Source organism: Musa acuminata, chromosome BXJ2-3 (assembly GCF_036884655.1).
Source record: "Musa acuminata AAA Group cultivar baxijiao chromosome BXJ2-3, Cavendish_Baxijiao_AAA, whole genome shotgun sequence".
NCBI classification, from domain to species: domain Eukaryota; kingdom Viridiplantae; phylum Streptophyta; class Magnoliopsida; order Zingiberales; family Musaceae; genus Musa; species Musa acuminata.
In genome coordinates this window covers 1234350-1258882 of record NC_088340.1, presented here as the reverse complement: position 1 = coordinate 1258882, position 24533 = coordinate 1234350, and the positions used below count along the sequence as shown (strand labels likewise).

Sequence of the window (24533 nt, the reverse complement as noted above, 5' to 3'; positions counted from 1 at the left end):
GTCAGAGGAGTTGACGGAAGCTAGTGCTTGAGTGCCTACCAGCAATAACAATAATGCTGAAGGCACTGCCCTACTCACCCACTGCTTCCTCATTTAATCTGATGTAGAGTAAGACAGTAAGAGCACTCTTGCCAAGGTCAAACATGGTGACCTGAGTAAGATAGTCAACCAGAAGATAAATGGAGAAAGATATAGGTCAGGTTCCAAAATTCCAAGAGACAGAAACCACAATCTCAAAGTGGTTGAACATTTCATTTCATGTTCTGCTGACTTTTAACTCAACCCTTTGACTGACTGAGAATTCTTCTACCTCCACTGTATTTAAACATTTCTTTTATTATGCTTAACATAATAGGAATGAACTGTGCTAAGCAATTGGTGGATCCAACTATTTCTTCAATGAAGATGGTTGCTTCAAGTCCAATTTCCTGTGATGTTATACAATAATCTTTACAGAACATCACAGCATATAGAAAAAAACAAGAGAGACAGAGAGAAAAATCTCCATTATCATCTCCCTCCCTCCTCTCTTTTCTCCATCTTTTGGCAGAAGATAGATAGATGCTTGGCTGAATGTGACAGGAATTCAGCTCTACCTTCAATGAGACAATAGTTGGACTAATTAAGAGGAATCTTTCATGTCATCTATGCCATTGTCTTCTTCCCAACCTTTTCTCTCACCCCATTCAGCAGTGGTTGCAGTTGCTTCTTCTAAGTATGAGTTAAGATAGATTAAGTATGAATTCAATCTAAAAACTTAAGCTTCGTTGATATATCAACAATTTTAATCTTCGTTAGATCTTATAGGAAGTAATAATGGATGTCAATGTGTTTACTTCTTTTATAGTTTGATTAATGAATAATTATCACAAAAATAAATATCATCAGTATCTCTTACAAAATGAGGTTATGCAAAAGCCAACTAAATCCGACTTACCTCCCTTACTATGAAATTACTCGAATTTGATTATATGTAGCAATTACCAAAACATCTCTTTGGCTGTTGGAAAATAAATCTATTTTGGATATCTACTGATAAGATGAACAAACAATAATCAAACATATTAAATTTTCGATAATTTGCTTGTGGACTATGCTCTCAGTCCTCTTCTCAGCATGATTCTTCTTTGTTAGCTTCTCACTCATGGCATTGCCTATTATTTAGACATATCTTATGACATCTGAGCTTTGGATCCAATTTCTCTCTGGCTGTTCTTGTAGCATCCAGAACATAAACTGATGCTTATCCAAATAGGTACAGAAATCAAAGGAGAATCTAAGCAAGCAGCCACTCATTATCATTCTTCTCGATCAAGTTTGCAAGAGTTATTGATGTACAAATGAACCTCTCACTAACACATCTCACCTATTGACATGTAGAATAATACTTAGCAGAACCAATTCCTACTGTTACATCTCCTCATCAATCTGAGGATACTTGTTTCTGCCTGGCCAAACTCAGTTTCTACCTGTGTGTGTCTATAGGAGTTCGCTTTGCAGAGATTCTGCTGCTCTAAGAGGTCTCCTGGAAGTGCAGAGATCGAGAGAGTGCCGCAGGGTTGGCATGCACCAGTAATGGTGTCTCTAGCACTTGGTTCTTGACGTATAGCTTAGGCTGGAAGGCCTTGAGGAGCCCTCCGTTGCTGACTGCGTCGATCTTGCTGCTCTTGATGCCCACCGTCGTCCGAATAGAGCTCTTTGCGGCTTCTTCCGGGTCATCGATCCTCCTCGGTGTTTTGTGAATGCTGCTCTCGATCATGCTTGCATCCCTCGAGTGCTTGCCTGAGGCAGCAGAACTGGATCCTAATCCTCTGTAGTTAGGGGAGGAAGGAGGTAAGGAAGACGGCCATGGGATGCTCCAGCTCCAGTAGGCCGCAGCCGGGTAGAACGCAACTGGAAAGGTCGAAGCACAGAGAGGCGGAGCCGGCGCCCAAAGATACGGCCAGGGAGATCCACTGAAACATGGAACTGGAGCGGTCGATCCTTCGTTCTCCTGTTGCAGCTCATCGCCACCGTTCTTGTTGCAGCCGTTCGCCTTCTCTGCCACCGGCGCATCCGTGCCGAAGCTGAGAACCGTGCCGTTTGGCCTCAGAGAGGTGTAATGGACCGGTTCGTGGGTGTCGGGCCGAAGAGCTTGGAGGCGGCAGTGGGAGGAGTGCTTGCTCTTGCGGCGACCGGCTCCGACAGGGACGTTCCTCATGGTGCCCCCGGCGGTCCAGTACCGTTGGCAGTTCCGGCAGAAGTACCGCGGCTGGTTGATGTTGTAGTTGTTGTAGTAGCAGAACTTGGTGTCGAGGCTTCTGCACCGAGGACAAGGGAGGATCTTCTCCGTCTTCTTCACACCTTCGGCCGCCGTCTTCGTCGGGTTCTTCGTCGACGACGCGTCTTCTTGATCGGCGGAAACTGGTTTATGGATCTCGCTGGAACATGTGGCGGACTCGTTCTTGTCCTGCGACTCTGGTTCTTGTGATGTAGCAGTAGCGTCTTCCTTGTCGACATCCTGAGACCGAAGCACAAGTGATTTATTCTCACATCAATGGAGGATCATCACCGAGATTCAAAAAATTCACAGCTCACAATTAAAATCAAAGACAAATCTCGAAGATTTCCATAAAAAACTAGCAGATCAACAACAATCGATGCAAGTATTGCTGCCTGACACTCGGTGTGAAGGAAAGGAGCAACCTTTGAACTCAAAAATCCAATCTTTGCAGTTCTGTCGACACAAGTCAAATCATCATTCACCCCTATAAGATCACTGAGCAGGCCAGAAGAAGTACCTCGTCGTCGTCTCCGCTGCTGGTAAGCTGCAGGGGGATCGTCATGCCGAAGAGCTTGATCGCGCTTTCTCTGTTCTCTGACATCTTCTGGACTCCCCTGTTTTTGTCTCCCCTGTTCAAGTGCTCTGTGTCAGCTCGCCTCCTCGTGTTCTTTTCTCAGCTGTCGCGGGGTTTAGCAGAGGAGGAAGGGGAAGGAGGAAGAAGGAGGCCACGTGAGCAGGGAGGAGGGGATTCTGAGCCACGAGTTCCTTTGTGGCATCGGGGTGGCGTTATTTGATTCTGCTCTTCACCTTTGTCTTCCAATCCCACCATTGCTTTTGCCACCATCACTGCACAAAAAATGGGTTGCTTGTGCTCAGTGTTTGACCAATTCATAGTGCTGTGGTGTCCCAATTAAGTCAGTCTTTGGAGTGTTTACAGCATTAAATTGGCTCACCGACTGGCCAAATGGAGAAAGGGGATGAAAAGGGAGTCTCTCTCTCTCTCTCTCTCTCTCTCTCTCTTTCTCTCTCATCTCTATTTGATTGGCTCACAATATATCCTTTTCTTTAGAAAAATTACATATATATATTTTTCTTTGTCTCTCTAAATTTAAGTTTAGCATATATCATTGCACTTGATATCTGATTAACATTAGTATCCTTAATGATTTTTTTTATTTATCTCTCTAAAATTAAGGTAAGCATGTGAATATATTTTTCATATAAGTTCAAAAGCCTATAGATATATCTCTATCATATATTTTTAGTATAATGATATCGAAAAATATTAAAATATGAAAGGTGTCAAATGAATCATGGAAGTAGTCGATTTGAATTTATTGGATAGATATGAATAGGAGGAACATATATAATATACTTAAATACATATGTAAAATATAAATTTTTGGATGGTTATGCAATACACTATTTCTAAATTTTAAAATGATAGATATGTAAAAATCTTTTTTTTTTTTTTGGTAGCCAGTGAAATAGTTTCCAAATTTCTACTTTCTCTCCTGAAGATTCCCTACTTTTTTTTTTTGCTAGTGGGTACTTTCTAAAAGCAAAGGTGGAACATTTATGTATGTTTAATTTTATGATCTTTTATGCTTATTTATCCTATTGAAATGATGACTTGACAGAATTAAAGAATATGGCCTCCTGTCTCAAATTCTCTGGAAAGAATTATTTATTTTTCTTTTCAGAAAGGATTATTAGTTTCTCATGAAATAGTTTCAAAGCTTATGCTTCTTTCAAAAAGGTGTCAAATACCTTCTTTTTTTTTTTTTCTTGTGAGTGGATATCAATGTTGACATATTTATGTAGAATAATTGAAGTTTATCATCCAAGTGGCTAATTTCTTATTTTCTCTTTTTTTTGGGTTATTTAAACATCATTTAAGCGTAAAAAAAATGGTATTACAAGTGCCGCCCCACAAGTTTAATGCACATAGTCTTATATCTAAATACAAGGATGATACGAACTTTTATCTCTTCGAGTCGTAAAAAAATAATCTTATATATATATATATATATATATATATATATTTTAATAGTATAATTGATATTTTAATACCTTAGTGAATTGAGCTATCAACCTATTTAAGTGAGTATATTTCTACTATGATGTTGAATATATTTGTGCACATGTTGTATCAAGAACAGGACATCTTCTTGAGTGCAGCTTTTGTTTGCAACATCTATCATTTTTTGGAGGAAGCTTTGACCTTTGCTCTAAAAGAAAAAGGTACTTCAATCTTTTATACTATGTTGTCTGTCTTAAGGAGTATTTGAATTTTCATTTATAATATGTAATATATTTTTTAATATCTCTCTTTATAAATGATAGTATTGCTTTTCATCTCCTAATTATAATATTTAAATGATAATATTCTTCCTCATTTTATTCATATCAATACATAAATAATGAATTTATATGCATTTTGATGCAATGAGATCTCCTCAAATTGTTGCCATAGCTGGGAATATGAAGTTGCAGTGTGATAGAGAACCGATGAGGAGGACAATAGTGCTATCACGATAGAATTGATGAGGGTAATAATGGCGACATGACGTACTACGACGTCAATCATGATTGGACGACACTCTGCCCGAGGAAGGGGGCAATAATGCCGACGCGATGTGCGCTGACGTCACCCGCTCTCAGACACCGACTTCATTGTTGTCTGACCCAACGCGCTCGACCGAGGCAGAGGAGAACGACCACCGAGGCACGCCCATACCCTACGACAGTTCGGTTCTCCACGCAACGTCAATGGCGATGTTAGACGCCATCAGAGGTACGATCCTGCCTCCTACAGGCAGGCACGTCAGGTAACACTCAACTGCTCTATAAATACCCCTGAGTTCTAAACGAAGGGGAGGACACTTCTTCACTAAAAAACTCCTTCCACATCATCTAACTTGATCGTCGGAGGAGTCGGGCCGAGCTTCCGACCCGACCTGTGTGCAGGTACAAGGGCGAGGTTGCATCTCCCCAACGTCGCGGAAAAGCCTCACTCCCCACGCAACGTCTCGCCCGGACCATCGTAACCGACCACCCCAGCTGTCCTGAGAAACGCCGCGTAAGATTCCCCCGCATTCGGACCCGAACCAAGCTGCGTCGGCCCGAGGCCACGGCATAAAGTTGTTTACACTAACAAGAACCGCAGTTTTGAGCACAAAGCAGTGGAAGCATATCAAGTGAAACTTTTGTCTTTGATCTCATCTGGTTATCCAAATATGGATTTAGATTGTCTTCGACCTCAGATTTTTATCTTTCAACCAAGTCCCCAAGTCTTTAGAGCAAAAAAAATTGAAGGCACTGTGTTGAATGAAGAGTCCTAATCAGACAAATGAATAGTTTCTTCCACAATCATCACCTCCCCAATCACTATCTATGTACATTGATTCCTTCTTCTTGTTGTTCTTGATCTTATTGTTCATTGATTCCTTCATCCCTTCTTCCAAATGCTACCGTAATGATCAGCTCCCTAGTCCTCTCCCTTCCGGCGTCGCCTATGGTCTTTGGCTCTCCCTCCTCCGCCGGCATTTGGTACCTGCACACCGGGCAGGATCCGTGCATCCCCAGCCACTTTTCGATGCACCCGCCGTGGAACCGATGCCTGCACGGCATCTCCCTCACCGACGGCGGAACCGCGCCCTCATCTGAAGCCGCCCCCCTGCCGCCCCCCAGCCCGTCGAGGCACACGGGGCACTCCTCGCCCGCGTCCTCCTCGCCTGGCTCCACCGTCCTCAACGCCCGCATTTGGTTCTCTTTTCGAATTGCTTGGAGTCAAGTAAAGAGAACAATCACAATGCGGGACACTTCTTTTGGAATCAATCCAATGACTAAACAACTCGGCAGATCATTTTTCCTTTGAAACATGCATGCTTTCTGGGCAGATTTGTATATTTTGATTGATCCTTTTTGGTATTGTATTTCGTAGCATGCTTAATCCTCATAATGTGCTTTTTATTCAAGAAACCGATAATTCCTGTATCTGCAAACCGAGAATCATTTTGGAGTCTATAGTGTATTTGGTCGTACATTTTCTATAATTTTTTGTGGAATCAAATATTTGATTACACTGTGCTATTCAAATTGATTATAACAGTTATCAATAAAAGAAAAGAGAAAGGAAGTAATTTGATTTGAATATTATCATCATTTTTGGGTTTCCATAGTATTCTAAATCTTAAATCCAACCAGGAATGCATCTGTCTATCCTCGTCTGAAAGAAATCTTAAAGCTCTCAATATATCTGCAAGGATAATTAGACACTCAAATGCATCATTTTATGTTGACTGTTGCAATGTGGTCGAGTACCTGCTAAATTGATAAATATGTCTGCCTTTTCACATCCAATGTTTTGAGAAACGGAAATAGAGTTCTCTCATTTTTAGAGAGAGAGTGACTGAGAGAGCATGAGCTACAAAACTTCAACAGTATGTCACTTCTTCAGCAAGTCATCAAGGGAAAACAAGATGAACAAAAATCTATACTAAACTGAACATTTACACTGCTATTTGGTGGGTGTAACTGCTTTGTGTTACTTTTAAGAGAACAGGGGCCTAAACTTGCCCTCGATGTACATGACTATATGTTCCTTCTGCCTGCTACATTTTTCAGTCATTAGTGCAGTTGTTCAGTATGGAATCAGTTTAATTCTCCTCCTCCAGGGTGGTGCTTGACTGTCCCTCTTATTCATAAAGGATAGTACATGAATCATTAGTGACACAAAAGAATCTGTGGAGAGAGGATGAAATGGTGGACAACTGTGATGCCCAAGCTGTGTTCAGCTACTTTGCTGTGTAGTATAAGTACCAACAAAACCAGAGCCCATTGTGAGGAAGGACAGAGATAGAGGGAAGATGAATATGAAATATAGGTTTGTTCTGAAGATGCAATTGTGACATGCAGATATCAAGAGGAGTACTCCCATCCCCAGTTCTAAGAAATGAAACCTGACAGCAAAAAGAACAAGGGGTGGGTTAAACATCCCTGAAAGGGATTTAGACCAAGTTTTTGGCAAATAATTGTCATCAGAATTACCTTTTCCAGAACTTGTTTGGACATTTCTTAGCAGCTGTTGAAGTTTGTATAGTCTTTGATGCATTCCCTGCTTTCTCTGTGACAACCCATTCATTTACTCTCCCTGCATCAAACAGACCAATGAAGACTGCTTTGCATCGATGCAAGGACATGACGCTTTCGAAGAATATCCAGATGATAATTAGATGTAAAGACCTGTCAAAATGATGAGAAATAAAAAATGTGAAAAGAGAATGATTTGATCAAGATGCATATGATGTTTTCAAGTGCAAAAGAAATAACATAGGAAAAGTGTCAGACCTTGGGGTTCCAATTGAATTGAGAAGGGTAATGGCTATTGGGATATAGAACACCCCCCATTTTGGAATCACAACTTCAGGGAAAAATGAAGATGCTGGAATGATGATGCAGTAGAAGAAGAAAGTCACATTGTGGGATAAAATCCTTCTTGCCAAGAAGAAGTTGTAGAGCAAAAAGAATTTCTTCACAAAAGGCACTTTCTGTAGAGAAAGAGAAGTCAAACAAAATGAGACACAAAACTTTAGGCTTCACTGAGAATCTGGCAACAACTGTTCATTATGTGATTTCTGTTCTTAATCAAGCTATGCATACTTGCACAGTATGATGCTCACTCATAACTTCATAATCAGTGGATTGAAGTGAACAACTAAGAATAAGAGCTGACCTTGGCCATTATTATTTCTGTTGTCATTTTCTTGAATAAATTTGCAGGTCCGCAAGCCCAACGATGTTGCTGATAACGGTAGGCTTTATAATTGCTTGGTAATTCACTTTTAACCTAGAAAACCAATATCAAAATCAAGTACGTTATTAACAATTTGATGTCATCGACAGATTAATTTTATAAAGAAAAATATATAGCGTGCAGGAGACTGTAAAATCTTATTGGTCTTGCACTTGCAACTTCTGAAGACAAAAGTGATACAAATTCTTTTCTTTTTTCGCTTTTTTTTTTGTGCATTTTCTGCTTCTTGAATATTTATTATGATGGAGTATCTGCATTGTGCCATATCCATTTCCATGCTTCAGAGTGGATAGATTCTGTCACAGAGAAAGGAGTTTGCTGCCTTGTTCTTGTAGGTTTTGCACAAGTCTGTCTCTTGTTATACATGCATGACTTTGGAATTGCTAGTTTAGCTAGAGGTTGACGAGTAAACACAAACCTTAAGGTCTCCAATATATACAAATTTCCAGCCTTGAAGTGTTGCTCTAACAGCCAAGTCCATGTCCTCAACTGTAGTTCTCTCTTTCCAACCTTCTGCTTCACTAATAGCTAGAATTCTCCAAATACCAGCAGTTCCTAATGCAAAAGAAGGAAATCAGTAGACCATGTCAATGAATCATGCTAGAAACCTCAAATTATGCACGTCCTGGCTATCTCGATACAACATAGATTAGAAGGTGGTTGATTACTTCTTATCTTGCTTGTTGACTGTTCATAAGTTGGGTAGAGATATAATACTTATGACTGGTATAATTTAAGCTCAGCATGGATTTTATATTCGTTTAGCCACATATTTTACTATGCATGAGAGTATAAGACCTAAACGAAAATGCTGCATTGTCCATCCTGATACTGTTTAGAAGGCTTTTCATGTGAGCTTGTTTCATGGTAGACTATAATGGTTAAAATATGAAATTAACTGTTCTTGATGCAATGTAAGGATTTTTGTCAGTTTAATTAACATTTGAATATTATTCTTCTTTCCTTACAATTGCAGTATGCTGAATATTCAGTGATACTTACCAATCATAAAACCTAAAACAGGGTAAACTCACCATTAAATCCGAAAAATGCCATAGTTGAAGAACCTGATTGTTGTTCCACTTTGAAATGGTAGTTCAATGACATCTCTTGTATCCTTGTCATTACACATTCATTGGCATTCTCTGCAGAGAAGTCAGTCATCATCTTGGCATTAACTTTCGAGTGCAATGAAAAGAATCTCCAGTGTCAGCTTAAACTTTGTTTAACATGAATTGCATCTTCAAATGCATGCTGTTCTTGATTCATAAACTTACCGAACTTCCAACGTGCTTGAACAAGACCGATTTCGGGATTATGGATGAGGAAAGGGATGGTTCTTATAAGAAAATCTGATGGAGGCTCATGATCTGCATCAAATATTGCGACATAATCGCATTTCTTCGCATAGTCGAGATCCATTGCTTCTTTCAGGGCACCAGCTTTATACCCATTCCTGTTGTCCCTTGATATGTAATGTATGTTCCTTTGCTTCTTAGACCATTTCTCACATTCCTCTTGCACCAGTTCCTGCACATCATTAGGTTTCATGTCAGTCTCCAAAACATACTGATTGTGCTTCATTTGCAGTGCAGGTGTCTGAAAGTGTAATTTGATGTCATGATGAAGATGGATGACAGCTCTCTTGAAAAAGAGAAAAACAAAGAGAAGATGATTTCATCAGATGACATAGTCATTTATGATGCATCAGAAATGCAACTTTTTGACTGCTAGTTATGTTTTCATTTGGAACAAGGTATGAACAAGCTCAATTTATCTCCACCTTAATGTATAAATCCACAGAATATATCAAAATGTGTTGCAAATATACTACTGGTTATTGATGAGTAAAAGAGATTCTTCAAATTGAAAGAGTGTAGTAAGTTTTCTTCACAATGTCACATTGATCATGTTTCAATTTATTGCAAGAAACCTAACCCTAATCGTTAGGTCTGTTGAATCATCTAGAACTTGTATTATGAGTCTGTCATATGGCCATTCCAGCGTGCACACTGCTCCAATTGACATCTGGTAAACCTGCAAAATGCAGTTTGTACATCATTAGAACACTCAGAGAACAACATGGGAATATTTCCTCAAAACCTTGATAAACAAAGAATTGCAATCTAAATGTGGAAAGTAAATTTGGAAGTATTATATTGTACAAGCATGTAGATAAAGTAGTATATAAAGAGCAAAAATTGGACCTTTTCTTTTTATCCTAATTTTGATGCTTAATGGTGCATAATGATTGTCATGTTGTTTTCCAAAACATGTTTCTTATTGGAGTCATTAATCCCTTTATGTATTATCCTTTTTTCTATGAACTTGATCTCATTTGTGTTTCTTCAAAGTGACACCTGAATGGCAATCCTTAGCTTAGCTTTAATGTCCACTGTCTTCCAGAATGCCATGAGTTGGCAGCACACTGACATATCTTTAGCTGGCAGATATGTGACTTTTAAGAGGGAGGGAGGGAGGGAGATGTGTTAAATGGATCGAGTGCTCCAAGACACCAAATTCACTGACTGTAGAGAGAAAGAAATGTTAGGAACAGCTGACTCTCTGAAATGATAGAGAATTGAACAGTGAGATTTGGCCATTTTGAGTAAAGAACAAGAGCTGGATTCTGCCTGCATCTACAGTCAAAGAGCTAGAGAAGAAAACTGAAACTGCTAGAAGAATTCATCAAAAAGATATTGTAATCCTTCCACATACATATAAGATAAAAAAAAAAAAAAAAAAAGAGAGAATGATCACATGGAGCAAGGAGTGGCTGGGTCAGACAAGGAAGAAGCACAGTAGCCCTGAACTCCTCGTATAAGATAAAGGTGCACCATTAGAGACTTTGCAATAGTATATGATCAGAGCAATCCTCCATAATGCACTCCACTTGGTTGCCACTACTATGATGTTTTCTTTGTTAAGCTGACCTCAGAAATCTGCTATTGTAAGTTGACTGAATCTCAAACAATTTAAGTTTATCAGAAACATTTCAGTGTGATCCATTCCACCTAGACAGCTTGTTCTTTTCAAAAGGTTAGTAGCATCTAAAACCACAAAGCATTGAACCCTAGAGTAGTGAGTGAAGGATCCAACTCTGTTCTATATTCTGCAGAATGCGATGGATTGAACAGATCTCATTCTTCCATTCCCTCACACCTTGCACACTATCTCACAGACTTGTGAACTATGTTCCTAAAGAGATTCCATCAAACCATCTATCACATGAATGTAGTGAGTGCACTGAGATATATGCACTTGATGTCCAACACCTAAAGTCTGTGAGATTGCAAATTATGTGTAGGGTATCATATATGGGAAAGTTATAAGATGTTCCTCCAAAATCATCCATCCAACTTCAACTCTCAATGTCAATCATTTGCTTGTTTGATCAGATTGAATTATGATATTTCTTATTCAAAGTAGAAACACAGGCAGAATGATACAGGGTTCCTGCAAAATCATTCATTCCACTTTTCTTTTAATCTTGATTGCTCGATCTTTTTTGCGATATTTTGAGAATTTGAGATAGGAGTGTGATGTATATTTTTTGTGAGATCTTTATAGCTTTCCTGCATCAGAATAGCTGCACAGAGTTTACATTCTTTTTTCAGAGAAAAATCATAGTTTTCCAATGTGAGTATTTTGATCACATCTACATCTATCATACAATTTCTGATGCTTCCTGGTTTGCATGCAGATATTATTCCCCTTCATAACTTTCCTATGAAGGATACACTCTACATAGAACTTACATTCCTTTCTTGTCAGAGGATTTCTAATACATTTCATCCATCTATTACGATCTATCTATGCAAAACGAGCTATTCCAGGTACAATTTGCTTCAATTATTTGCATCAATGTTTTGATAGATAGAATGTTTATGATGGCTAAATGTGCAGATCAAGTTACCTCCCTCTCATTGAACATGGGGATTTGGACGAGGACCAGAGGATAGGCCAGAGAGCCGAGCTCGACATCCTGCGACAATGGCGCCCACTTGTAGATCCTTTCCGGCGTGCGCCCGGAGACCTTCACGTAGAGGGCGACAAGGGCCATCGACAGCTTCTCAACTACCAGCATCACCGACATGGCCAAGCACACTACGACTGCCGCCTTCATCGACGGCACCACCACCGCCGCCCTCACTGCGGCCCACGCCGTCGCAGCTCTGTTCAACACTTCCGCGGTCGCCAAGGCCGACAGCAGATCGCAGGCTTGGTCGATGTAGATGGCCACGGTGGTGGAGACATTGCCTGCAGTGCAAACACCAGTGTAAGCATCGAGGGAGACGTACGTTAAAATGAGCTGTGGAAAGTGCTGCGTGGAGATGAGCACCTTCCATGCTCCTGACCACCTCTTCTCTCTCTCTCTCTCTCTCTCTCTCTCTCTCTCTCTACTGTACCAAGTCTTGGGGGGAGAGATAACACAGAGGAGAAGGACAAGGACAGCATGCATGTATGCGTTTACACTGCACTCCGTGGGAGCTGGTGGCAATCATAAAAGAGTTGGTCGATCAGAATATATCTGAATATAAAATGACCATACAAATCAGAAATTACATCAACTTTCCATGCTCTACTACTGAATTATATGTATTGTCTATGTGCTTTAATCGTCACTTTTTCTTTCTCTTTTGATGAACTTCTGTATTATCAAGTCAAAAATAACATTACTAGTGTTCTTATTCTCATTTTGGTGGTGATGTCAGTGTCTGGGAAATCACATCAACCAAGAGAAATAGAGCTCCAAATAAGCCTGTGACAGATGATCCAAATCAAGAGATGAATACTAATTAGAAACCAGCTGAGATTACTGCTCCTTGTTTGACTGGATGTCCCCATTCATGTGCACATGTGCCATGCAGACTAATTTCCTTGGAATCAATCAATAAACAAAGACTGCAGAGGAAGAAGTTGCATGAGTGCAGCACAGCACGACACTGCCTGTATCATCCCATTTCCCTCTCTTAGACCACCCCTTTTTAAGTCAGTCTCTGTTCCTGAGTTGGTGACATGAGAGCAAATGCACAGATCAACAGTTGCATGAGAAAGAAGCCAATTATTTTCCAGTGGTCATTGATGGATATATATTATTGTTGGGGCATTCATGGTGGCTCATAATTGGCTGTCTCTTTGCACTGGGTGGTGAGAGGATCCTAAGACCCATGCAGATGTAATCCAATGGAAGGAGATTCCAAGATCATGTGGGAGGAGCATCATCAATTCTCTTTCTATAATTTTTGTCTTCTTCATCTGAGTTTCCTCTTCACATGCATGCATGTGTAGAGAGATAATATTAGAATATGTGGGATGGCAAATGAAGTCAAGGGTGAACGATTGACATATCATAATAAAACTATTTCTTTATATTCTGAATGATAGTGATGATGATGATGAGGATTTGAGTCAGAGTTTTGCATGAATCATCCACAAACATTTTTTACTAAAGTATAATTCATTAACATAGTTCATATCGAATCCGATCCACAAAATGAGTTGCTAAGATCAGTAGATGGAAATTTTTTCGACCACAAAAAAATTAAACATAATAAGCCCATGCAAAAATTTCAAACATAGACAATTGCTAGCCTTGAAATGTTTAGGTAGTAAACAATTCAGAAAACTTTAAATTTAAATATAATTTAGATCTCTCCCTCCCTCCCCTTCTTAATTTGCTTCATAGAATGTAGAAAGATGATCACAAAGGTCATGACTAAGGAAAAATTTTATGGATAATAGAGAGAGAGAGAGAGAGAGAGAGAGAGAGAGAGAGAGAGTAATCAATCATCACATGAGCATCCTAGGCGTGGCCGAGAGCGTTGCATGGGAAGATCATGGCCGTCCATTTAGCTTCCGCGTTCTCATGTCTACGTCAGGACAATCGCCCGGCCCAGTCAATCTGGCCAATTTTGACCGGCTCATGAGATCGGGCCAATTTTGACCGGCTCATTAGATCGGGCCCATTTTGATCGGCTTATTTGATATATAGCCCATTTAGTCCAATTATTCTGCGTGCGCACGAGGCTGTCTTTCACTGCTATCTATGGCAATCCGAAAAGCGACATTCCGGCATTGGCTGCAGACCAACCGTTTGGTAATATTCCGCACAGAGCAATTGCTTGCTTGAGTGAGCGATGGCTCTTCGGTTGCTTCCTTCCACAACGGGGAACTCACTGGGGCTGCCGTCAACGCTCTCCCAAGGATTTAGGATCCGGTTCTGTGGTAGTCTTCACCTCGCCTTTCCCAATCATTCCCGTAAGTTTTCTGATCGTGTAAAGTGTACATTGTGATGTTCGTCGGGTTAATATTGAAATTTCATTGCTTCTGCAGCGTCCTCCCTGCCATTACTTCGGGTCGAAGCGAGGAATGATTCCCGAAAAGAGAGCGCAAAGACAAGGAACCGTAGGATGCAAAGAAAGGTTCGAACTCTTCGTCCGTCTTTTATGTAACTAGTTTTGGGCTCATTGTTACGCTAGGGTTTAAGCTTTTACTGCTAATTGATGCGTGTTTCTTCTGTAAAGTACAATGGCTCGGCTACGAAGCCCAGGCTCTCTGTTTTCTGCTCCAACAAACAACTATATGCATTGCTGGTTGATGATCAAAACAAGAAGACTCTTTTCTATGCCAGCACATTGCAAAGATCCATTCGTGGAGATCCTCCATGTACCAGTATAGTAAGTGAACCTAAACATTGCAGGTGCTCTTTTCTCCTTTGAGGAATTTTGCACCTCACCATTCCTTATCTGTTCTAATTCATGACTGTTGACTTTCATATCTTTTGTTGTTTATTCGACAAAGATATCAACTAAATTGAGATCATTTGATGATTAATATGTGATAAGATATGATCCTCAGATGGGGCTTTCTCCAATTTGAAGAGAATGTCTCCCAAGTAAGAACAAGGGAGAAGGATTACTACTAAATTAATTGCAAAGATCCATTCGTGGAGATCCTCCATGTACCAGTATAGTAAGTGAACCTAAACATTGCAGGTGCTCTTTTCTCCTTTGAGGAATTTTGCACCTCACCATTCCTTATCTGTTCTAATTCATGACTGTTGACTTTCATATCTTTTGTTGTTTATTCGACAAAGATATCAACTAAATTGAGATCATTTGATGATTAATATGTGATAAGATATGATCCTCCCAAGTAAAAACAAGAGAGAAGAATTACTAGTAAATTAATTGCATAAAGATACATACATACATACATAAATAAATATATATATATATATACATATATATATATATACATATATATATGTATACATACATATATATATGTATACATACATACATATATATATGTATGTATACATACATACATATATATATGTATGTATACATACATACATATATATATGTATGTATACATACATACATATATATATGTATGTATACATACATACATATATATATGTATGTATACATACATACATATATATATGTATGTATACATACATATATGTATGTATACATACATATATGTATGTATATATATATATAAAGAGGTCTTATGGGGCAATTTCTTTTTTAATATTTTTGTCATCCCTCAAAATTTCATCAAAAGAGTTTTTAAATACAAAGATCTGGTAGCTAAATTGTCTGTCTAATTTGTATTATAATCTTATTAGGATCCTTAGAGATTAATTAATTGGATTGGAATTAGTGACATAGCTTGATTGGCCTTTGCCTTTTGCAACTCCTCTACGATTAAATCGAGCAAACTTTGGTCGCTTTGTGGTATTGTGCCAATAGGCAGTAGATTCATTTTGCACCATATCCATGTGATGTGGTGGATATTTGTTTTGAATTAGTACAGCTTTTATGTGTGCCTCAGAACCTAAAGATACATCTGATCATTTTTTATACTGACAAACAGTAGGTTTCATGTGCAGTATATGCAATTGACGTGGTGGATGATATCGACATTTTGTTGCAGATTGCGGATCACTGCTAAAAAATTAGCTGGATAGTACTTACTAGTGGTTTTCATGTGCTTCAGAACCTTGTTGATCATGTCACCTGGGAACCAACATTTCATGACTCCACTACTTCCAACATGTTTTTTAAACTTGTATATATAATTGCTGAATCTGTACGACAAAACACACACTCAAAATAGCTAGGTTATGTTGCATGGTGGATCACTTGTCAATCATTTGCAAACCTGTAAGGTCGTCCTTTGGCAAGTATCAACTTCTTTACAGCATTTATTATAGAAAGTTTCAGCATGGAGTTTTACATGTTCTATTAAAGCCTAAAGGTTATGATGGTAAGTTCCTTTTTATATGCTCTGCCTTTTCATTCACTGGTACTACTTTGGCATCAAAGCAGTTGCTTAGGCTGGCTGTCGTGGTAGTTTACTAATGTACTGTGGCAATCTATCTGTGCAAATTTTCTTAGAATTTTTAAAAAAGTTTTGTCATTCTAACAATGGTACCAGAAACTTAACTTTACCAAAAATTCTTCAGTTTGCATGATGGGTTTCTTATAATGGTGCTCGGGTTTGGCTGCAGGAAGCCGCTCGAAAGGTCGGGGAGGAGCTCATCAAAGCATGCAAGGATTTGAATATTTTCGAAATATCATCTTACGATCGCAATGGATTTGCCAGGGGAGAAAGAATGGCAGCATTTGAGATACCAATCTCACAACATGGGTTCTTATTAAGATAACTAACAAGTTTCTGTTCTTCCGGTCCCAAGTATCACAAGTGGTGAAACTATTGGCTTGAGAGAGATATGTCAGAACTAATTAACATGTATCATTTCACCTAATATTTGTGCCTATTATTCATGTTTATCGATCTTATTAACCGGCACAAGAATTGATGTTGACAGTATGACAAATTGCATGATTAATGTATCAATCACGTTAAGTGAAAGCAGCAACAATGCCTGCCAAAAATTGTTGCAGTTGTGTCATATATATGGATCCTGTCGACTATCTAATCTCCTTAGGTCAAATTAATTGTCATAATATTTCTTTTTTATTTAAAGTAAATAAAATAATCAAACGAAGAGAACCATTTGATATGCCTAAAGGGACACGTGGAGGATTAACATGTTGGTCGTGCCTAGTCAGCATCCATTTCAGCACATTTTTCACAGAGAAGACATGGAGTTGACTTTTCTGACCTTGGACTGGAGGCTGACTTAAGAACACCTAATACAAGTTTTGGTCAAATTAATTTAGTAATTTTAATTACTTTTATTTTATTTTATACATAACACACTACTGAGATCAAATTATTTTCTATAAACATGATCTTGAGGTCAAAGGAAGGAAACGTCTCAGCCAATATGTCTTTCACGTCATTGGTCGATTACGGTGAGCCCCACCAGTTCAGCGCCCAGGGAACTAATGTGACCCGTAATGAACGATTGGATGTTAGAGGGTTGGCGATCGGAACGGCTAGGATGTAGTATTGCAACATTATTGGATTAGTAATACTTGGACAGGATCCCAACTCCTCCGTATCCCCGTACGTATATAAATAGCAGGCGGCGGGGAGGAGGTGGAGCGAGCGGTGCCTTGTTTGAAGGCCGAAGCCTCCTCGCCTTGCTCATCCTCATGGCCTTCTCCTCCCTCCTTCCCAAATCCTGCTCCCCTTTCCCCTCCTCCCTCACCAACTCCATCGCCACCACTCGATTGGCGCCGCTCCGCGTCAGCATCCACCCTCGGGCCGACGGCCACCGTCGGGGCCGCTCCTTCCTTACGAACCCTATCTCCAACCCTCTCCACTCTCGATCGGCGCCCGCCCGCCTCAGCTTTCGCGCTCGGGCTGAAGGCCGCCGTGGCAAACCCGAGGCACCACCGCCGCTGCCCCCGTCCCTGCCCCCCGAGAAGAAGTCGTTCGCCGTGGCCACCGGCGAGCTCTTCTTGGGCCTCGCATCGTTGCTCGTCAGGAGCAGGGGCTCAGCTTTCGTCGCCGTGCCCCCTGACGCGGAGGTCTATGTTGACGGTAGAGGGGGTTCGAACGGCTCTGTGGTGGAGGAGTCGGTCGATGGAGATGTGATCTGGGAGCAGAGGTCGAAGGATGTGGAGGCCGAGAAGGAGCGAAAGAAGGTTACGAGCCCAGGGTTCAGTTTCTCCGCGGCTGGTTTACTGTTTCCCTACCATCTCGGGGTGGCTCAATTCCTTCTCGAGAAGGGGTACATTAAGGTGAATCTTTGTTCCTCTGACTATGGATTCAATCATCTTTTAGTTCCAAAGATGCCTGCCTGTTTTAGCATTTCGTGTTGTGGAAGAAAGGATTCAATCATCTTTTAGTTCCAAAGATGCCTGCCTGTTTTAGCATTTCGTGTTGTGGAAGAAAAGGTGTCATTTTGGGGAATCAAACTTAGTTTTCTTTTGCAATTCATTTGGGAGTTTATGGCACGTTGGTAGTTTGTTTATACCTCTTGCTTGTTTGGTGGGAAAGGAATTGGTTTCCTTTTTTACTACTTGCCAAAACGAGTACAAAATTCACCCCCTGATGTCGGAGCAGATCACCCAGAAACGGTTTGATAGCCAGTCCCGTCTCCTGGTAGTAGTTGCTTTAGAGGCTCTACCATAGATTGCCAAACAATTGGGAATCCTGTTGCCCTTCCTTTATACGTGTACAACAGTATATTCTTCAAACATCATTAAAAGAGATAGAATCTCTGACTATAGACAAAGCACTACAAAGAGCAACACCTTTCCATGCAAAATATGAATGAGAACTTGGGATCGGCCTCAATTTGGATCCGTCTAGCTCCTTCCCCAAAATGTGGCTTGGCTTTGTGTTATTTGGACCCTTTGAACGAGAGGAAAACTGTGGCTTAGGTAACACTTGTTGTGAAATAAAGTTCTCTTAAGATAAAGTAAGCTGCAAAGGCCAAAAGTAGCTCAGAACAACAATGACTGTTGCAGAGACACCTGCATGAAGGAGGAGGAAGAAGAAGAAGAAGAGCTACCTTCATTTCCACATGACATTCCTTTCCCTCCTCAGCTGGGTCAGACGAGAGGTTATGCCTCCATCTTTGGTCAAAATATGAATGACTACAGGGAGGTGAATGACCAACGAATAATGGTGAAAACAGGAAAAATGGCCTTTATTAGCCTCCAGTTTGGGGCTTTAGAACCTTCATAGGTGTTGTATCTTGAGCTACTGTATCCCATATGAGGTAGGTCATGAATGTATGTCTATTGATCAAATTTATCATGTCCTAAGTCTTGAGGTAGAATTGGGGGATAGAAAGATACAAAAATTGAGTAACAAATCAGCGGTTCCCAGTGCATGTAAATTTAAGTGTCCTTGTAACATTTTGCATATGATTGAAAGTGTATATCTATGCTGCAGGTATTATAAGCTTATTTCTGACATAGTTCTCATGCTAAGGAGGGAATATTTAGTCAATTGTGGTAGCCCACTAGATCTATGTAACAGGTTTACAACCCCAGCAAGCATAATGAAAATGATTATTTGCTATGGTATTGGTTGTTGCACCTGGAGAAAGTCCTTCATTTCTTCAATGCACGGAGAAAGAGAGAGAGATTAGGCAGTAATTTATTAGCATAGCAATGTCTATTCTTATGTCATCGGTATGTTAGTCCTACGACTTATGTGTGAATTCTGGTAAAGATAAAAGGTCCTCTTTCTGTCTATGTGTCAGCATTGACTTTTGATTTGATTCTTCCTGATAACATGAGAAGACTGTAAAACCCCCATTTTTCTCATTTTTTTCGGTGCCTTGATCTCTCACTCTCCATTCTGCCTTGCTTGCTGAAGCTTTAGGTGTTCGGCATCAGGAGTAGGTAGCATTCAACTTCTTCTCAAAAGGGCCATCCTTCTTTTGTAGACAATGTTACTTGTTCATCCTTTTTCTAAGGTCTTAGCTACGAGGTCTAGTCCTTTCCAAGTCAGTGACCTGATTTACAACATTTTAGACGCAAAATAGGATATCTGATTGCAGATGTTTACAAGAACTTATATATATTATTTTGGTATCTATGCTCCCATTGGGCATTAGTCCAGCTTTTCATTTCATGTGACTTTGCTGGTTACATGGACTGCAAGACTAGAAAAGAGTTACTATGCACGTTAGATAATGCAAAGTAAGACTTTTCTATGATTGACTTCAATCCACCTTGAACTTTATTAGTGTTTCCACCAAATTGCCTTTTGGCATGGCATTCTAATGTGTGTTTGTATACATGGCTGTCATATGGGTGTGGATTGGATGGAAGCTATGTCTCAGTATGTTAATTAATCATGTTTAGACTTTATTTGTGTGTCTACATTGTAGATCTCATAATGAGTTAAATCATTTCATTGATTCAGGAAACCACACCACTCGCTGGCTCTTCAGCTGGTGCCGTAGTCTGTGTCGTAATTGCTTCTGGTAAGACCATGCAAGAAGCTCTGATGGCAACCAAGATTCTGGCTGAAGATTGCCGACTTAAAGGCACTGCATTTCGGCTTGGGGTACTTTTATATACTAGCACTGATTTTTTATTTGTATTTTGGAAGGTCACAATTAGACTGAATCAAATTAGTCTTCTTTTCTTCATTTGGTCCTTGTGTGATGCATAAACTAAGTGCAGAAATACTTATAAAAGTACCCTTGTGCCTTTAGTTACTTCATTGTGCTCTTTATTATTATTATATTACTTTATTATGATGTTTATTTTTTAAAGAAATTAGAAGCACACCCAAAAAATATATAGAATACTTTAATCGTTGCATGCTATCTTTGTTAAAAATTGAAACTCTATTTTAACTTAGCTTTTATATGTTATTTTGTTCAGGCAGTACTTAGGGATGTTCTGAATGATTTTCTTCCAGATGATGTGCACACTAGATCCAGTGGAAGAATTCGTGGTAAGCTTACTGTGATAAAGGAGTGCTGATGTTGAATTTGAATGACATTACAATCTTTAGCCTTTATATGGTATTCATACTCTCATGGGCTTCTCACTCCTTTTTCTGGATTCATCTATGATAATGGATCCTGCCATCCTGGTACAAAACTAGTTATTTCATCAACTATTTTTTTATGGCTTTATAAACCTGTTAGAATTACATAGCTTAGGGACCACATTCAAGATTTTGAATATTGTATGAAAAGTCATTATTATTTAACTGATACCAGACTTGTATTGTTGATGTCAATGATAACTTAAAGTAATGTTGCTGGAGTTTACAAATTTTCGTTTCATGCAGTTGCTATCACTCAACTATTGTGGAGGCCAAAGGGATTACTCGTGGACCAATTTGACTCCAAGGAAGATTTAATAAATGCAGTTTTTACGTCTTCCTTTATTCCAGGGTATGTTAGTTTAGTTTCTTTTCCTTTCTTTTTTGCAAGAACTTTGATATCAATTAAAGAATGACTTCATTTCTGGTCCAGCTATCTAGCTCCTCGGCCAGCCACTATATACCGTAATCGATTATGCATTGATGGGGGTTTGACATTGTTTATACCGCCAACTTCTGCTCCAAATACGGTAAGTAATGTTAGACTATATGTTAGACTATATTCCATAATATGTTGATGTATGTTTTGGTGGAATTTTTCAGGGTAGTTGGACTTAGTGATTTAAAAAGGCGCTCGGGCAAGGCGAGGCGAGGCCCGAGCGCCTTGCTAATCTCCCAGGCGGCGCCCTTCAAACAGGCGCCGCCTAGGCGCTCGCCCGAGCCCAAGCGCTGGGCGCTTCGGGCGAGCGCCTGGGTTAACCAAGGCGACCGAACCAGGATTTTAGGTCTGGTTCGGTCCTGGTTCGGTCTCTGATGGTTAGTTGGTTCAATCGAACCAACTAAAATCGATATAAGTGAGAACCCAACCCTAACCCTCGCCGCTGCCGCTGTCGCTCCCGATCCCGATCCCGATCTCGCTGCTCGCCGCTGTCGCTGCTCGCAAACGCTTCCGTTGTCGTCGCTCGCCGCTGTTGCTGCTCGCAAACGCTGCCTATGTCGCCGCTCGCGCCTCCCGCTACTCGCCGCTCCTTCTCCCGCTGCCGCTGTCGCTGCTCACAAACGCTGCCTCTGTCGCCGCTGTCGCTGCTCGCAAACGCTGCCTCTGTCGCCGCTCACGCCTCCCGCTCCTGCTCCCGCTGCCGCTGCTGCTGTCACCGCTCGCACATCCCGCCGCTCCTGCTGCCGCTGTCGCTATCGCCGCTCGCGCCTCCCGCTGCTCGCCGCTCCTGCTCCCGCTGCCGCCGCTCGCCGCTGTCGTTGCCGTTGTCGCCGCTCGCGCCTCCCACTGCTCGTCGCTACCGCTGCTCGCCGCTGTCGCCGCTCGCCACTGCCGCTATCGCCGCTTGCCGCTGCCGCTTCCTCTTTTCTTAGTCAGCAGGCTCAGCACCCCTTTACACTTCCTTTTAACAGTATACGTATACTGTATACTGTTAATATTATTAAGTTTATTTAAAATAATTAATTTTCAATATTGTTAATAGATTAATAATATATTATTTTGATTTTAATACTGTTATTTTTTATTTATTTGAAATTATTGCTAGGTTTCTTAATACTATTAATTTTATATCTTAGATTTTTTTAATTTAATAGCATATTTTTATTTAAAATTTTAAATAATTATATTTATTAATTATATTATATATTTTTATATTTTAGCGTCTCGCTTCGCTCGGGCAAGCGTCTGGGCGAGCGCCTAGCGCCTCGGGCGTTTTTGGACCTTGGCACCTTTTGGCGCCTAGCGCTTTTTAAATCACTGGTTGGACTCGTGTTTTTGTTGGTTTCTGATGTTCCCAATGAAGATGCATATGTATGCCGGATGGCATATTCATTTCTCTCTCTCTCTCTCTCTCATTTTAAATATCTTCCAAACAGCAATGGTAATCAAGTTGCCACTTCTATTCTTAATCGGACATGTGAAGTTCCAACCCTTGAACATGTGCTATAAGAAAGGTCGGTACTGTTCTAACTTTAACTCCCAAGTAAGAAGGATATGATGGTGCCTCTGACAGCACACCTAACAATTTTCTATTATAATCCTTAGTGCTATCCTATTTCAAATAGTGATGGACTACCTCTTCAATCATTTTACAAAATTCTCACCAGACTGTAAAGTTCATGGTACTTCACCTTTGGTTCCACTTCAATGTTAATGGACACTGCATTGGGCTGACTTCGATTTACTTGCCAGTCTGTTTGATAGTTGTATCTGTTACATATATGAATTTAATCCTGACCTGGATGTAACTCTGCAGCAACTTGGGGTTCATGAGTTGCTGTCACGAGTTTTTTTTTACTCTGATACGATATTATCGATATTTTATAGTCCAATTAAATATGTTCCATCTTTTTCATCTGAAATATCACTTTACTACCCTTTTCTTGGGAGCATTGATGTGTTAACTTGTACCATCTGGTTATCGTGGATGGTTGGACATAATCAAAATGCTTGAGATGATCCTTGTTGTTTAATTGCAGGTTCGTGTATGTGCTTTCCCTGCCAGTCGATTGGGACTGAAAGGGACTGGAATTAGCCCAGATTGCAATCCAGAAAACAGAGCTACTCCGCGACAGGTACTTGTGATTACTTAGGAGCATGCACCATTTATTTTTCATTCACTGGATTTTATAGTGAGCGATGTGCATCATGATGCATTGTGTCAATTTCAGCTTTTCAATTGGGCCCTGGAACCTGCAGATGATCACATCCTGGATGAGCTATACGAGCTCGGATATCTAGATGCATCTGTCTGGGCCAAGCTGAATCCTGTGGATACAATTGTGGAAGATGTAAATGGTCATATCAGGACATAATTCCGATGGCTTAAGGTAATTGATGGATGTGAAGGATTCAAACTGCCATTCCTGGAAATCAAATCTGGAACAAGTTTACGACACATAGAAGATTTTAATTCTTGTCAAATGCCCAAAACTAACTCATCAGGTTCGGAAAAAAGTCATGTACCCTCCCTCTTCAATATTTCAAATTCCTTGTGAAAGGAAGTGATCTGGATCGACTGGATCAGGGTTGCATAGAATACAAAAGCACCAAGTCTTTTACATGGAACACAAGAATTACTCCTTGAAATTAAAGATTCAAATAATTCTCACTTACTACTTTTCATGGCAGGAATTTGTAACATTACTACACTATACAACAATTCATACAATGTTATCATGTATTGTTGCAACTATGATATGTAATTTCGAATGGTACCGTTCAGTACGGGCGATACGTACCAATTCGACGGTATATCGATACGCGGACCGTCCGTTATCGGACAGATCGTGCTATAGTAAGAAGAAGAAATATTTAAAATTGTTCGATAAACCCTGATGTATCGCTCGATACGTCCTGGTGTATTGCTCGGTACGTCGGTACCGTATCATACCGAGCCAACCTCGAAACATCGGTACGGTACAATATTACTTACCTTGGTTGCAACCATCATTGACCATGATCAAACCCTCACTGGCTCAGGTAACATGGATGAGGATCAC

At 40.2% G+C, this 24533-nt stretch overlaps 5 protein-coding genes and 1 long non-coding RNA gene across 11 annotated transcripts; 3 read left to right on the top strand and 3 right to left on the bottom strand.

Annotated features, from left to right (window-relative positions):
• Positions 1-1277: 1277 nt before the first annotated feature.
• LOC135606776 (cyclic dof factor 1-like) lies at positions 1278-3139 on the bottom strand. Its single transcript, XM_065097968.1, has 2 exons — positions 2781-3139; positions 1278-2500 (listed from the first exon to the last, which is right to left on the bottom strand). Exons 1-2 carry the CDS (start codon positions 2862-2864, stop codon positions 1514-1516), a joined length of 1071 nt encoding a protein of 356 aa, XP_064954040.1. The 5' UTR covers positions 2865-3139; the 3' UTR covers positions 1278-1513.
• Positions 3140-5695: 2556 nt separating this feature from the next.
• Positions 5696-6028, bottom strand: LOC135606526 (E3 ubiquitin-protein ligase MPSR1-like). Its single transcript, XM_065097557.1, has one exon. The coding sequence runs from the start codon at positions 6026-6028 to the stop codon at positions 5696-5698; it is 333 nt and encodes a 110-aa protein (XP_064953629.1).
• Positions 6029-6738: 710 nt separating this feature from the next.
• LOC135606775 (probable glucomannan 4-beta-mannosyltransferase 11) lies at positions 6739-12565 on the bottom strand. The gene is made up of 10 exons (XM_065097967.1): positions 12424-12565; positions 11998-12341; positions 10020-10118; positions 9359-9611; positions 9116-9226; positions 8500-8636; positions 8001-8114; positions 7616-7815; positions 7316-7510; positions 6739-7227 (listed from the first exon to the last, which is right to left on the bottom strand). The coding sequence occupies exons 1-10, from the start codon at positions 12428-12430 to the stop codon at positions 7059-7061; spliced, it is 1629 nt and encodes a 542-aa protein (XP_064954039.1). The 5' UTR covers positions 12431-12565; the 3' UTR covers positions 6739-7058.
• Positions 9420-12125, top strand: LOC108952393 (uncharacterized). Its single transcript, XR_001977251.2, has 4 exons — positions 9420-9559; positions 9672-9837; positions 11785-11917; positions 11988-12125. It is a non-coding gene; the product is annotated as an uncharacterized LOC108952393 (long non-coding RNA).
• A 1540-nt stretch (positions 12566-14105) lies between the features above and the next one.
• LOC135606774 (uncharacterized) lies at positions 14106-16973 on the top strand. 5 transcript variants are annotated; one of them, XR_010484961.1, is made up of 5 exons: positions 14106-14342; positions 14418-14506; positions 14609-14761; positions 14943-15056; positions 16609-16749. XR_010484961.1 is itself a non-coding variant. In XM_065097964.1 (4 exons), the coding sequence occupies exons 1-4, from the start codon at positions 14222-14224 to the stop codon at positions 16762-16764; spliced, it is 486 nt and encodes a 161-aa protein (XP_064954036.1). In that variant the 5' UTR covers positions 14106-14221; the 3' UTR covers positions 16765-16973. The 5 variants fall into 5 exon arrangements, 4 of the variants coding, with proteins under 4 accessions (XP_064954036.1, XP_064954035.1, XP_064954037.1 ...); XM_065097964.1 differs by lacking the exon at positions 14943-15056 and having other exon boundaries at positions 14106-14309; positions 16609-16973; XM_065097963.1 differs by lacking the exon at positions 14943-15056 and having other exon boundaries at positions 16609-16973.
• Positions 16974-17602: 629 nt separating this feature from the next.
• On the top strand, positions 17603-24146 carry LOC135606772 (uncharacterized). Of its 2 annotated transcripts, none has more exons than XM_065097962.1 (7): positions 17603-18253; positions 20397-20540; positions 20864-20936; positions 21279-21384; positions 21466-21562; positions 23511-23606; positions 23731-24146. In XM_065097962.1, exons 1-7 carry the CDS (start codon positions 17663-17665, stop codon positions 23770-23772), a joined length of 1149 nt encoding a protein of 382 aa, XP_064954034.1. In that variant the 5' UTR covers positions 17603-17662; the 3' UTR covers positions 23773-24146. The 2 variants fall into 2 exon arrangements, with proteins under 2 accessions (XP_064954034.1, XP_064954033.1); XM_065097961.1 differs by having other exon boundaries at positions 23703-24146.
• Positions 24147-24533: the final 387 nt, after the last annotated feature.